The 14885-nt window shown below is 47.7% G+C and overlaps 1 protein-coding gene across 22 annotated transcripts in view; it reads left to right on the top strand.

The window, feature by feature from the left end:
• HIVEP3 (HIVEP zinc finger 3) overlaps positions 1 to 14885 on the top strand; it is a 292513-nt gene that overhangs the window by 214846 nt on the left and 62782 nt on the right. For all 22 annotated transcript variants that reach the window (XR_010826516.1, XR_010826517.1, XM_066982758.1 and 19 more), the window contains 2 exons: positions 3933 to 3997; positions 8775 to 14434. Coding sequence is in view for 20 of the 22 variants with exons in the window: in XM_066982758.1 (XP_066838859.1) it covers positions 9317 to 14434 (5118 nt within the window). In the remaining 2 variants the exon portion in view is untranslated. The remainder of the gene's footprint in view (positions 1 to 3932; positions 3998 to 8774; positions 14435 to 14885) is intronic.

The raw sequence follows: 14885 nt of genomic DNA, 5'->3' as shown, positions 1-14885 counted from the left end.
TGGTGTATTGGCATTACTTTCCTGTCTGCAGAAACCCAACTTCAAATCCCAGTTGTTCTTAATGATGGAAATGACATTACCGAAATCTCCTGCTCCCAAGCGTGTGTTTGTCTATGGTGCAACGGAGCAGCCTTGAGCTGGTCCAGGCAGCGCACGAGGCTGTGTGCAAGTGCTAGGTCTGCCTTAAAGCTGTACCGAAGGCTGGTGCCGGATGGGGCAGGGCTGAGTGCTGGCCTTTAAGGTAGGGCAAAAACTGTCTTGTCTTCTGCATTTCGTGAGTGTGACCGGGAGAAAGGGAGCTCTCGGCTGGTGTTTCCCATACCTGGGTTCGTGGGGAAGGAAGCCCCTCTCCATGGCCATCTTCTGGTGGTGGTTCTCACCAGGCTGCATGGGGCTTGCTGCTTTTATTTCTTCTAATCTCAGTGGTGCTGTTTCTTGGAATATTTAGCTCTAAAAATATGCAGATTTTGCAATAATTACTAATGTTTTTCTGGGAAAAAAAAAAAGCTGTTTTAAGTTATGAAAATAAATTAACCATTTGTACATGCCTTGCTGGCAAAATGGGGTAATTTGCAGTGCAGGTGCCGGTGCCCTTGGCTGCCTGGCTTGGCGAGAAGGGGAATTGCTGAAAGCATGGGGATTAGAAGCGAAAGTGAACCAACACGGCATTTGATCCTCGACTTGTTAACGAGCAGAGAAAGTCTCCTGGATGTCTTCCCGTCTGTTTCTAGTTATCTGGATAGTTTATCTCCGTGGGTCTCTCCCTTCCCATAGCATCCGAGGGCCTCGCGGACATGAATGGATGACTCACAACACGTCTGTGAAATGGGGAAGTATCCCTGTTTTAGAAGCGCGGACTAGCGCAGGCCTCCGCTGATATGACTCGCCTGGTTTCGCACAGGAAACGTGCAACTGAAGTGGGAATTGAACCCGAATCACGTGAGTTGAGCGCTGGATTGCCTTCTCCCCTCAGCAGCTCGGCAGATGCTGTGCCTGTGAAACCAGTTTAAAAACCAGGCACGTGGTTCTATCAGAATCCCGTCGGTGGCTGGTCGAGGCTGTAGCTTTAATACATAAAGCTGCTGCTGGGGCAAGGCTGGGTAAGAGTGAAGTGGCAAACCCAGAAATCATCCAGCGGCAGGGTTAAAGGGGAGGGGGCTGAGGACGGAGACCAGCCCCCTGAGCAACGTTCCCACTTCACGTGGACACCCTCGTTTTATCGCCGAGGAGCACAAAAGGAGCGGTCAGCGTTGCTGTGAGCAGCAGAGGATGTATGGATGTGTTTTTTCTTTCTGTCACTATTTCTATGGGCTGCATACCTGCTTGGAGGAGCCTCAGCTCCTCGCTGCAGCAGGCACCAAAGCGGCATCCTCCTTTCTGCGGCAAAAGCAGATGTTGGAGATGGGAGAGAAGCGTCGCATGCTCCAGCCCCCTGAGGAAGAGGAGAGGCAGATTAAAGATCCCCAGAGCTTCTCACCCCCTTCAGCCTGGAAACTGCTCTCATCGTTGGCACGATGCCATTGCTGGCAGTGGTTTGGGGAATTTCTTTCCCGTTAAGACATCAGGGGGTGTCCTGAGGACTCTGTCCACAGCAGGCACCGTGGACGTACACAAGCTGTATGTCCACGAGATTGGCAGGGGACGTTAGGAGCTTCTGCAGGGCCCACCAGCATTAACCCGTTAACTGCTGTCCGTGTCTTTCTGCAGCAGCACCTACGTGCGTCTGCCCTACTTTGCTTGCTTCTGAGCGAGCGCGTCCCCTCTTTCTTCTTGTAGCGTGTCAGCTGCTTGTGGCAGCATTTCTTTTCTGTGATCTGTGGCCCCAAGTGCACCGTTGGGACTCACAGCTGGATGAACTGTGGCTTGTGGATGTAGCTGATTGCTGGATGCACACAGCTCATCCGTCCTGGTTATAAGCGAGCAATATCTGTGTGACTTTGCTCTCTCGGTGCGTGGAGTTCAGCACTGAGTCTGTCCAACTTGTGGCTCTTCAACCATAAAGCACATCTCTTGGCACTTGTCTGAAGGTGGGAGCAGGACCCAAGGCTTGTTCTTCTCTTCACCATCACACAGAGCTGTAGGGCGAAGGTCCCATTTGTTTCTCCTCTGTCTTTGACTCATGACTGCCGTGCTCTAAAGAAGAAATATTCCATGTGGGTGATGGGGCTAACCTGGGACATGAGACTTGGGCTCCAAGTCCCTAAGGGGCAAGAGAATTGACTCTTACACATTATCACCGTATGGCTGAGTGCTTCTTGGTGGTTCAGGGGGCACCTCTCCTCTGGTGGATGCTGTGTTCGTAACACGGCATGGGAGCACCAGCTGATTTCAGATACCAATGCTATTTAAGTGGTTTGAGTTGTGGTCTGAGACATGGTTGGATTTGAGGATGCAAAGCCCCAGGGAGGTGGAATTTCAGCCCTCTCCCAGCCAAGTGAGTGCTCATTGCGCCATGGTTTGTGGTGGCTGCAGGGTTCACGTGGAGTTTAGGACACTACATCAAACTGGTTTCCACTTTGGACGTGGGATCTGGGAGGAGACAGGGATGTGTTCGGACACTGCAGTGCCACCCATCCGCTGCTTCGCTCTTCCTGAACATACACCTTCTGGGAGTCGGGATGGTAAAACTAGGATGCAAAACTGAGTGGTGAAAAGTGACCCTTTTCTCATGGTTGTGGTTGGGCACGCTCCTCAGGGGAGAGGAGGCTGCTTGCCTAAGTGCTTTCTTTCCAAACTTATCCTCATCTAGATGTTTGCATGACCCCATCTGCCTGGATCGTATGGGCACTTTCAGAAGGCCAGGGGTTCCGCGGTGTGGAGAAGAGGGCTGGTAAGGTGGCATGTCGTAGCCAGGATGGGAACTTAGGCTTCCCTCTGTGACATTACAGAGCTGGTGCTGGCATGAGGAGGGGGCAGCAGGGCCTGGGTAGGAGTGCAGCAGCAGTGCCACATTTTCAGGGCAAGGAAGAGGATGGGACTGTGAACAGCAGCCCCACATAGAGACGTGAATAGCATGGTCAGGTCTGTGGTAGCGGGAAGCCAGAGGTATAAGGAAGGCACAATCCAGAGATGGACATAGCATCATAAAAAGGCAAGACGGCAGCAAACTGGGGCTGAAGGCAGGTTGGAGGATGTGCCAGGAGTGAAGCTCATTTAAAACTTTGGGAATGTTTGACCTAGGGGAACACAAACCATAAAGGGTGTGCTGCAGCAGCCAGTTGTGGACGGAGATGCTGTCTCTGAACATAAAGCCCCCTGAAGCTTGTATAAATTTGTGGCTAAGCTTAAGAGATCTCAAACTGCTTATGAAAATCTTAACCGGGGTTTCTGTGCAATCAGAGTTGTGTTCTGGAATTGCTTTAGTAACCCAAATTTGTTACTACCCATTGTTCCTTCAGCATTTCAGAACTGCTTTGACCATGTAGATGAGGAAGAGTCCGGTTTAGTTTTGTCTGTCCCCCCGCTGCTACTGTGCAAGCCGAGCCGGGGTGGCAGTCGGAGCCCTGGTGCTGCAGAGCAGGTTGTGTAGCGCTGCTGAACCCAGGATTTGGCGACATCGACTCGGAGGAACCACACGTTCTTCCTTGGAATTGAAATGCATGTCTGTGAAGGAAAAGTCCTTTTCCTTGCATGTAAAGTATACTCAGAGCGGGGTCTGTACTCAGACCGTGAGCACACGGTCTGCAGGAGGAGTACCCCGCAGCGATGTGCTTTCTGCCGGCGTGCACCTCGCCTTCCTCTGGGGCGAACTTGCTGAAGGTGAGCGCAGCCACCGAGGGCTTCTCCAGCTGTTGGGGCTGAGTTTGTGTACTGTTCCGGTTACCAAGCAATCCTCCCCATCAGGGCACCTGATGTAAGTCCCGTGTGCTCACTGCTGAGATGGCATTTTAGTATACGAGCGTTGTGATTCCAACGTGCTGTTTCTTTTACAGACTGAATTAAATCGTGGGCAAACGAGAGAGAGACATCATCAGAATTACAGGCTATCAAGTCCACTGTAAGTAATCTCTGTTTTTTTCCCTAGTGAATTATCCTGGATGTGTGCACTGCCCTTTGCAGTGGACTCAGCCTGGAAACACAAGTTGTTTTGCTGTTTGGCTGGTTTCCTTTGCTCTCTCCTTGGTATATAAGAGAAACTTTTGCCTGGCAAGTCCTGCCAATGCTGCAGCAGCATTTTATAGTATTGAGAGTAGTTACAAGAAGCAATGACAGGAGATCTGCTAGTGCTGCCCACTGTTTGCGTTGTGAATCTCTCTCTGTTGTAAATCACTGAAAATCTAAGGCAGCATCTGCCCAACATCCAAAGCTGCAGCTGAGATGTCGTCGTGAAGACCATGATCTCCAGGTAGCAGAATGCCCCACTGCCCTCTGGCTTGCCCATAACCTTACCTGCTTTTATAAGGCATTACCTTGCAGAGTTCTGTAAGAACTGAGGAACTCCATGAGCTACTGAAAAAAGGGGATTTGGTTTCCCTCAGCTGTGTCTCTCCAAAGTGATTCATCTATAGTAAAAAATGGGTAAACGCTAAATGTAGCTTTTTTTTTTTTTCCACAGACACGACATCTTAGTGGTTACCAGTAAGAAGGGAGCTGTACCGTTCCCTTGTCAGAGCAGAAATAAGACCTTGTATTTTGCTTAGTCCACTCATTTTCACAAGACTGGTAACATTCTAAATATACTTAACGTACGTCAGATATGGTAACTGTTGTTTAAATTTGGAAATGGGCCAAATGACTTAAAAGTTATCACAAAGAGAATGACCAGGCAGATTTTCCAGTAGTACAGCAGCTATTCTGACATAAGCCTGGCATCCTTAAAAACAGGCTAAAATTCAATGTATAGAAGAAAACGTTGCCTGTTATGGTTGGAATGTAACAGAAAGGCAGGGTTTCTGTTGGAAGAGCTTCCCACTAAGCGCATTGGATCTCAATCTGGCTGAGACAGGACCAAACAACAGAGAAAATCCTTCCATCTGCTTGAGTACTGCAAACAGCAGAGTTTTGCCACCAAAAGGGTTTTAAGGAACCACTGTAATGAAACGTTTCAGCGTGCTGGAAACAAGAGGCAAGCAACATAAAGCCAAGCGCTGCAGTTTTCCACTTCTCATTTGGAAGGAATGAATTCTGGAGGCCAGCCACAACATAGACGAAGGATTCCTTCAAATGTCTTGTCAGTGACGTTCCCACCTGGAGCTCAGGTGTCAGGTGCAGCCTGCAGCATTTCTCTTCCAGCTTCTGGGGGTTCCAACCCCAAATCCATCAGCAGAGAGCTTGTTTGGTGTGTGTAGATGTGGTGATAGTCCCAGGACATGGGGTCCGTGTACGGCTTGACACCGGTTGACTCTTCCTCAAACCCCTTAGGAGAACTTCAGGATTTGTTTAGGATCTGGAGAGAGAGTGTGCCCGGACATCTTTACAGGAATTAATTTCAGCCTTGATAAAGTAGCTCAAAATACCAACAATACTGTCTAAAATAGCATTTCTAAGCGTTTTATCTCAAGCTTTAGGGTGAAACTCTGATCCAATTCAAACTAGAGGGAATTTTGTCACTGATTTGCTTCATCAGGGTGCCAGTCTTTGTTTCTGTCGATTGCAAACGAAACAGGCATTTCTGTTCATGTCCGCTCCATTGCACTTCAAGTAAAACCTTAAGAAATGGTGTTTGAATGAAATAATAGCTGGAATCCCCCATTTTAGTGCCTGTACTTTGGATTTGGCCAGAGATCTGCAAAGTTAGCAGCTGGAAACCATGTGCCATAAAATCCATGTGACTTGGTTCTTAAGGATTTGTTGACGTTGTGCCAGTGCATGCACTGCCTTGCTGTGCGTTAGCTGCTGTTGTACTGATCTACAGAGAAGGCAGTGCAGAACACAAGCTAAATGAAAGTCAGCACCGATAAGCAAAAATAGTGGAAGCATAACACATGACAGAGAGAAGAGACTACTCAGGTCATGAGGAGGCGGAGATGAAAGTAAAAGCAAAAGATGCGCCTTTTCTGAGAAAAAATGGGAGAATTAGGAAAGTATAATGAAAATAAAGAGGCTGAAGTTTGAAGATAGATTTTGACTGAGAGAAGGAGAAGAGAAACTGAAAAGAAAATAGAAAATAAAATAAGAACAGATTTTTTTGTCTATGCAGTGATCCTCTTTAGCTTCTCCAGGTTGTATCTGAGCTGGGGCAGAGCAAGGGTAGGCATCTACAACCTGCCCTTTAGAAGCTCTCGTTCCCTTGCTCCAGCATGCCTCCAGGTTTTCTGGGGAGGAACCCTCCTACAGTTTTCAGCTGGGTGCACTTCATGTTTCTCCGCTGCTTTACTTAGTACTGTTGAATTTTCCTTGGAGAGGTATCTGTCCGGAGAAACGGTGTCCAGCTAGGAGAATCATCTTTTGCCATTGTCATTCCAGAGGCCATTCCCAGTAATGGAAAAAATATGTAGAAAGTAGCCTGAATTGCCCCAGAATGGTTGTGCTCGCTGCTGTAGGCAGCAGGTGTGCTTGTTTGTTGACCGATTGTTTAAATGTTAACTTTTGTGCAGAGTTCCTGACAAAATCAGCTGCAGCCCATGTGTTCATCAGAGGAGGCTGACGATGGTCTGAACATTTGGGATGGTATTGAATCATCTCAGAAAGCTTCTTCACAAACAATTATTTTACATTTAGGAGTGGATATGGAGTCTATAGGAGAAAACAGGGTATTAACATGTTTTTTAGGCGTTCTTTAGTTGGCAGTTTGTAAATGTGAGTGTTTGAGCTTGTGGGAGGCAGTGTTCAATTTGCGCTTGCTGAAAAAGTCTCATCTTAAATCCTCTTTTACCAAGCTAATGTGCTCTGTGCGTCACGAGTGGGGCAAAGAACAGCATCTTGGGCAAAAATCAACATGATAAATCAGCTTCAGAACTGTCTTTGATCTTAAGTAAGTCCTGTGCTGTAAATACAGTGCTCTAAGTCTAGCCCAGACCACGCTTGGTGTTGGTCAGCATGGAGGAGCCAACACTCTTCAAAAAGGGGTTTTAAAATGTAATTAATTCCTCTTCATAGCAATGAGCCCATAAACATGAGACGCCTTTCTTAGCAAGTCGGAGCAAGTGCAGGACCTGGGAACGTGCAAAGTTCATGCTGGAGGGGATCAGAAAAAGGAAGACAAAGCATTAAGATAGGACTGATTTTTCCGTGCATGCACCTAAGATGTGGGTGTTACAGCAGTCCAAGTAAACCACTACTTCAGTCAATAAGAGGTGACATCTCAGGGCAGCAGTCTCACTGAGCTGAGACCTTAATGGGGGTTGCACTTTCTCCATGGGGTCCCTCACTGGCACCTGCACCTCTCAGTGACAGTACAGGGAGTCCGACGACTTGAACCCTAGCTTCTGGCCATCTAAGGTTAGATGAAATCAATCCCGTCCAAGGAATAGGCAGTTCTTAACCAATCCTGTAAAGTCTAGTTGGTCATGGTGTATCGCATGGTGCTACCATATCTTTAGACTCTGCTAAATTAAATTACCTTACACTCCACATCCCTTCATTCTCATTGAATGTGGAGCATCCCCAGGGTTGTAGGACCGAATAAAGAGTGAGTAGTCCTCAGAGGACTTTGTATTGAACACAACTGACCTCTTCTGCTGGCTTTTCACTGTTACACCCTTGAATGAAGCTGGGCTATTGTGCAGCTAAAATCTCAGGAAGGTGGGGTTAAATCCCGCGTGCCTCCCTGTTTTCTGTGGTTTACCCTTCAGCCCCATCCATGCACCCTCCCCCTGCATGGGGCAGGATTAAAGCATCAGGGCTTTGAGCAAGTTCCCATTAAACCAATGCCATTCTGTCATTGCAGTGCACTATGCCCTATGGCAGAAAATAGTTTCATAAGGAAGACACTTTTTTTCTGTCTCATTGTAAATTATACGTACCAATTTGTTTCACTTAAAAAGCACCGTCCCTATTTCCTTGTGAGTACTCCACCCATTTTCTGTTCTATCTGCTGGTGATGCTGTCTTATTTCAGTGGAATTCGAGTATTTCCTCTCCGAGCGTCTCGTTAATAGCTGTATTTGCTGACAAGTGTGGTAGATTTAATAGAGCCTCCCATTCAAATTCATTGTAAGAAGAGTTTGCCTTTATAGACAGCCAATTTCAACATTCTGCCCATATGAAATATGTCCGTGCTATAGAAGTTGGACTCGCATCATTGTTTGGTAGCAAAAGACAGGAAATTAAAGAGGCAAAATTTCAGTAAAAGAGTGTGTATCCTTTCTCTTTACCTGCTATTGTTGTAAATGACACAGAAGATTACTGCCAGCTTAAGCACAGGTTTTATTCAGAAAAGATTTGCTTTTTATTTGTCAGCGAATGTATGTGCTGCGTTAGGCAGTGCTATGTATATAGTCAGTTTTACTGTGTAGTCTGTTTGGAAGGGAAATATAATTACAAAAATTGTAAAACCATAAATGTTTGCAGGAGATTGGGAGTAATTCAAGTTTGAAACCATTTAGATACATTTTTCAGAACTGACTGTGTTTCAAGTTACTGTATTTGGTTACTGCTGCAGTGCCAGGTTATGTGTGCATTACACAGAGCATAAGTCCCTGAGGTTTGACTTAACACAATTTATGTTTAGATTACCATTACAAGCAATGTCTCATAAATTGTTGACATTCAGTCAGTTATTCTTTTTGCAAAATATTTACTGTTATTCTCTATAAAAGTAGCAGTGTTTAATTACTTAACTACAAATGCTGAAGTAATCTTTTTCTGTTTGTTTTCTCTTGGATGTAATTACAGAAATGTGGGAAATACTTTTCCAAGGCTTTTGAACTCAAAAGTGGAACAGAAGGAAGACACGGGGGGACATACACCGTTCAGTGTTATTTTCCTTGCACAGGAAAAAAAGATCATTATGAGATGAGCAGCAAAGTCTCAAGTTTTCAAAGGTTTGCATAACAAACAAGAGACACATTGTGGGTTGCATCTTGACTTTGAAGGCTTGCCACTGTCAACTGAAATAAAATGGCAAGGTTTAAAGCCTTAACCAAGTTCACAAGGAAAATATTTGGACTAAAAGTTTTGGAAAGTTTTCTCTCTTTGAAGTAGTTTGTCATGTGTTACCAATGTGAACTTTATTGACCTTGAAACTTTTTTTTTTTGAATCAAATAGCAACTAGTGACACTTTAGTAAAATCTTTAATCAACAACCATCTCCTGGCGGCTCCAGCTTCGTAGCAAATGCAGGCAAAACAGGGAATCTACAGAAGAGCCCTTTATTATTCGTAAATGAAGCCTGCCAAAACCTTCCCGAAATAGCATTCAAAGACCCTTTTAAGGTCATGGATCCTGAACAAAGCCAGAAGAGCACAAAAAAGGCTGAGGAAAGTCCAAGAAAGAGGCTTCCCAAAGGAGAGGCTTTCCAAGCCAGTATTTCATCTGCAGCTACGTATCAGGGCAGCTCTGCTTCTTCGCAAGGAACCCCTCTCCGAGATATCATACCGCAGCAGCACTTTTCTGGCTCTTTGCCGATTCCGAGAGAGGAATCTCAGGAGAAGACTGGACATCAGAAGCAACCTAAGCCTTCCTCTTTCGAACATCCTCCCCACGTCTCGCAGCTTCAGCAACACACACTGTCACCAGCATTTATGTCTCCTGGGAAACCCGAGCACGTCCTTGAAGGGCCCACGTGGCAGCTAGTTGATCCAGTAAGACCAGGTCCCTCCGGCTCCTTTTCATCACCTGGGATTCACTCGCATCACGGCCAGCTCCTACCTTCCCATTCAACGATCATTCCTGGAGAGGACATGCCGTCCGTTCAAAAGGTCTATATCCCTCGCCCTTCGCAGGTTTCCTTGAAACAAGCTGAGGAAGTGCACAAGAAGGAAAAGAAACCTCAGAAGCCAGGCAAATACATTTGCCAGTACTGCAGCAGGCCTTGTGCGAAGCCAAGTGTGCTCCAAAAACATATCAGGTCACACACGGGTGAGAGGCCATACCCTTGCATTCCATGTGGCTTTTCTTTTAAGACTAAGAGCAATTTGTATAAACATAGGAAATCTCATGCTCATCGAATAAAAGCTGGGCTGGCCTCAGGGATCGGAGCGGAGATGTATCCGTCGAGCTTGGAAATGGAAAGGATTGGTGGGGAGGACTTTGAAGAGCCCACAGAAGGAGAAAGCACAGATTCGGAGGAGGAAACGGGTGCAATGTCGGGCCATCCAGCAGAGCTCTCCCCCAGGCAGAAGCACACCCTGTTGTCCAGTAGTTTGCTGAGCGCGGGGAGCCAAGGCTCCAGCCACGACCGGTGTTCCTTGTCTCATTCCAGTATGTCCCAGTCGCTTGAGGACAGCAGCCAGTTTGTGGAGCCATCATCAGACCACACTCTGAGCCATAAATCTGAAGATACCCATACTATAAAACAGAAGCTTGCACTCCGCTTAAGCGAACGGAAGAAGGTCATAGATGAACAAGCTTTCCTGAGCCCCGGGAGCAAAGGGAGTACCGAGTCAGGCTACTTCTCAAGATCAGAAAGTGCAGAGCAGCAGATTAGCCCACCAAATACTAATGCAAAATCTTATGCAGAAATTATTTTTGGGAAATGTGGTAGAATTGGGCAAAGGACTGCAATGTTATCTACCAACACAACCCAGGGGTTTCCGCACCTCTCTACCGAAGAGAAACCTAGTATGGTACCGTTATCTGTGCCTAGAACACAGGTTATTGAACACATCACTAAGCTAATTACAATTAATGAAGCTGTTGTAGATACCAGTGAAATAGATAGCGTTAAGCCTAGAAGAAGCTCTTTATCTAGACGTAGCAGCATCGAATCTCCAAAGTCTGGTGTATATAGAGAACCGTTTCAGTTTGATATCAAGTCTGGTTCCAGTAGCCAGTTGGATGCATCGAAAGTGTTGACATCCCACGGTGAAAAAATTAAGCCCGAACAATCATTGTTGTCACTTCAGCAATCCCACAGTGCCACAGAGACAGTGCCTCTCCTAAGAAGCCACTCAATGCCTTCTGCTGCATGCACTATAAGCTCCCCACATACCTTTAGAGGTAGCTATTCATTTGATGATCACATCATGGAGCCTGAAGTCTTAAGTCGCAGCCAAGCATTTTCTTCCCATCCTCGAATGCTAAAACGACAACCAGCTATTGAGCTACCTTTGGGAGTAGAATATGTCTCAGAGGAGGTTAGCTCTGCAAACAAAGAGACTGTTTCCAAACCTCCCGAGGAGCCTGAAACCAAGGAAAGCGATCTTACCAAAAAGTCACGGAAGGGACCGAAAGTTAAAGGGTTCATGTACGAGTGTAACGTATGTGGTGCTCGGTATAAGAAAAGGGATAATTATGAAGCCCATAAGAAATACTACTGTTCAGAATTGCAGCTCTCAAAGCCTCGTTCTTCCACTTCCCATACCTCTTCAGAGACAGAGAAAAGTGTTGTGGATCCTGACACGTGGCCCCAGATGATGCATTACAAGCTAGGGAGCAGTTTGGAGCTTACTCCGCTCCGAAAAAGACGAAAAGAAAAGAGTCTGGGTGATGACGAGGACCCTCCAGCTTTTGAGATGTCTGACACTCCCTCCTCCAGTACTGGGCCAGGGACTCAGTTTGCAAACCCAGCATCCTCTGATGTTGCTTTAAACTTAACCCGTGAATCCATTAAGTCACCAGCAGATCCGGGTAAATCCGCACCTTCTGATGTCAGTGCCAGCTTCCATTCCAGGAATACCAAACCGGCTTCAAGTACGGAGGGCAAAGAGAGAAGGACAACCTCAAAGGAGATCTCCGTCATCCAGCACACGAGCTCCTTTGAGAAGTCTGACTCCATCGAGCAGGCGAGCAGCTTGGAGGGAGAAGAGAAGCCCTTGTCACAGTACTCATCTCAGCCGGCCACACAGCACAGCCGACCACCCCATTCCCTGCAGCCCAAGCTGGTACGGCAGCCCAACATCCAGGTCCCAGAGATTCTGGTCACGGAAGAGCCTGACAGACCAGAAACAGAGCCAGAGCCTCCTCCAAAAGAGCCAGAAAAACCAGAGGAATTTCAGTGGCCACAAAGAAGCCAAACCCTTTCTCAGCTCCCTGCAGAGAAACTCCCGCCAAAAAAGAAGCGGCTGCGGCTGGCAGAAATGGCTCAGTCCTCCGGAGAGTCCAGTTTTGAATCAGTCTCTCTCACCAGAAGTCCAAGTCAGGAAAGCAGCATATCCCACGGCTCCAGCCACTCTGTGTCATTTGATCGTGAAGATCACAGCAAGACGGAGTCCACCAGCCAGCCCTCTGAATCCCACCCGAAGCCTCCTGGCGTTGGCTCGCATATGTTGATGGTACCAAGCCACCATCATCATTCCAGGGAGATGCGGAGATCTGCCTCTGAGCAGACACCGAACGTGTCCCATCCTTCCCAGATGTCAGAGACCCGCAGCAAATCGTTCGACTACGGGAGCTTGTCATCCACCCCTGCCTCCACCCCCGGCCCCTCGACCTCCTCGGCTCCGCAGGAGAGACGGAAATGCTTTCTGGTCAGGCAAGCGTCCCTCACCAGACACCCGGAGCATGACCCAGACTCGGCCCCAGCAGGCCGGACGGAGACGGAAGATCCAATTCCTTCCTCAAGTAAATCTCCTGTGACGGGTCTGCCCCCTCAGCCAGCGTCTTCATCCCCTTTGCCCTCTCACAGCACCTACCCAAGTGATAAGAGTCAGCCAAAAGACAGCCCCCAGCCGGCATACACCCAGCCATACACAGAAGCTCTGCAGGTCTTTCATCCCGTCCCCCAGCTAACGCTGCATGAAAAGCAGTACATGTCCCCTCAAGTGTCCATCTTTCCCTACCAGCACCTCCTGCCGCAGCCGGGGCAGTCTGCGGAGCTCTTCGCCGCACACACGATGTCTGACGTTCTCTCTGCTCAGTTCTCCATGCCTCAGATTCCTCCTTCCATATTTCAGACCCCACCGCTGCCTCTCCAGCAAACGCTCATCCACCCAGGCCAGCTTCATATCGCCCCTCCGTTAATGTCTCACCCTGCTGAGGTGCCCTTCAGGCAGCATCCTTCGTTCCTGCCGGTGCATTACCCCGGCTCCTCACCGATCCCTTCAGCCTTTTTTCTGCCTCTTCAGTCTCAGTTTGCTCTCCAGTTGCCAGGTGAAACTGGTGGACATTTACCACAGATCAAATCCAGTTTGTTCCCGGCAGCAGGAACCTCCAGCCTTTCCCCGTGCACAGAATACGGCTCAGACAGTAGGTTGCATCCTCTGACCCGCACCACAAGCCCTTCGGTGTCCGTGTCCACGTCTCAGCTCGTTGTTCCTGCGCGCTCAGACCCCATGGTGTCGCTTGTTGTCCCCGTTCGCATCCAGACAAATATGCCGTCCTACGGGAGCGCAATGTACACAACGCTGTCCCAGATCCTGGTCACTCAGTCCCAGTGTAGTTCCTCTTCTATCGTTCTCCCAAAATTCGATGATCGCCAACCCAAGGGTACCCTGGTCTGTAGCGCTGATGTTCACGGGCTAGGTTTCGATCTGGCGCAGGTGATCACAGAGGATCAAAGAAGCATTTTCCAGAGCCCGTATCTGAGAGTGCCCTTGCCCCTGCCGGAACGAAAAGGCTATATGCCCCTCACCTCCCCATCGGACAGTGTCCTCGGACTAGAAGGGGGCCCGTCGACAGTCGGTGGAAGCAAAAGGATGCTCTCTCCAGCTGGTAGTTTGGAGCTGACAATGGAAACACAACAGCAGAAAAGAGTGAAAGAAGAGGAAGTGTCTGAAGCAGAAGAGAAGTTGGAAGTGGTGAAGCCACCCAGTGCAGTGGAGGAAGGGAAAAAGCAGGATAAATCTCACTTTCTTACAGAAAGTCAAGGCAGGGTTGAGGTTGAAACACCACCTAGTTTGTCCTTAGAGCAGTCAGAGCCAAAGGAAATCCCAAGTACGTCGCAGCAACCTGTGTCCCATTCAGGTTCTCCAAGTTTTGAGGCACTGGAAGAGTATAAGCAGCCAGCTGGCAAGCAGTTCCTCAGCAAGGCACCTTTACAAACAGTGAAGAAAGAAGACTCCAAAGAGCTGGTGGAGCAGTCTCCACCAACCCCTCCAAGCCCTGCACCTCTATCTGAGGTCGCTCACAGTGCAATGAAGTCTCGAGAAGGTACAGATATGAAGAAGGTACTTCAGTTCCCCAGTCTCCACACAACCACTAATGTCAGTTGGTGCTATTTAAACTACATAAAGCCAAATCACATCCAGCAAGTCGATCGACGGTCTTCAGTGTATGCCAGCTGGTGTATTAGCTTGTATAATCCTAACCTTCCGGGTATATCCACTAAAGCAGCCCTGTCCCTCCTGAGGTCCAAGCAGAAGGTGAGCAGGGAAACCTACACCATGGCTACAGCTCCACGTCCAGAGGCAGGCAGGCTTGTCCCGTCCAGCTCCAGGAAGCCAAAAATGACAGAGGTAATGCAATCCTATATATTTCTCCTCATCTGTTTGGATACATGGGAAGAGGGGGACGAGGGATGGGGAATTGCTACGGTTAGTTTAATAGGAATTTGTTCATCCCCTTTCTCAGTTTGGTAAGCACTTGTTCTCAGTGAAACTTTTAGAGTGAAGAAACTAAAACCCACTATAATACAAAAAAAAAAAAAAAGGCAAGCCTGCTCCAAGGCAATGTGCCATATTTCTGTTCTCCAGTTTCTACTTGCCTTGTAATCAAAAGAGCATGTAGGAATCACCACCGCACCATGAACCGCCACTGCTCGAGCACAAAGGATTAGACTTGATTTGCATTTTGTGTCTTGATATTTCAAATAGCTTTACAACTTTTTTTTTCCTTTTTTTTTTTTTTTTTTTTTAATAAATGCTGTTATAATTCCCTACATTTTGCATGTTATAAACGAAAAAGGAT

Source organism: Anser cygnoides, chromosome 24 (assembly GCF_040182565.1).
Source record: "Anser cygnoides isolate HZ-2024a breed goose chromosome 24, Taihu_goose_T2T_genome, whole genome shotgun sequence".
NCBI lineage: Eukaryota > Metazoa > Chordata > Aves > Anseriformes > Anatidae > Anser > Anser cygnoides.
Note: the sequence above shows the minus strand (reverse complement) of the source record. Positions and strands in the feature narration are given on the sequence as shown.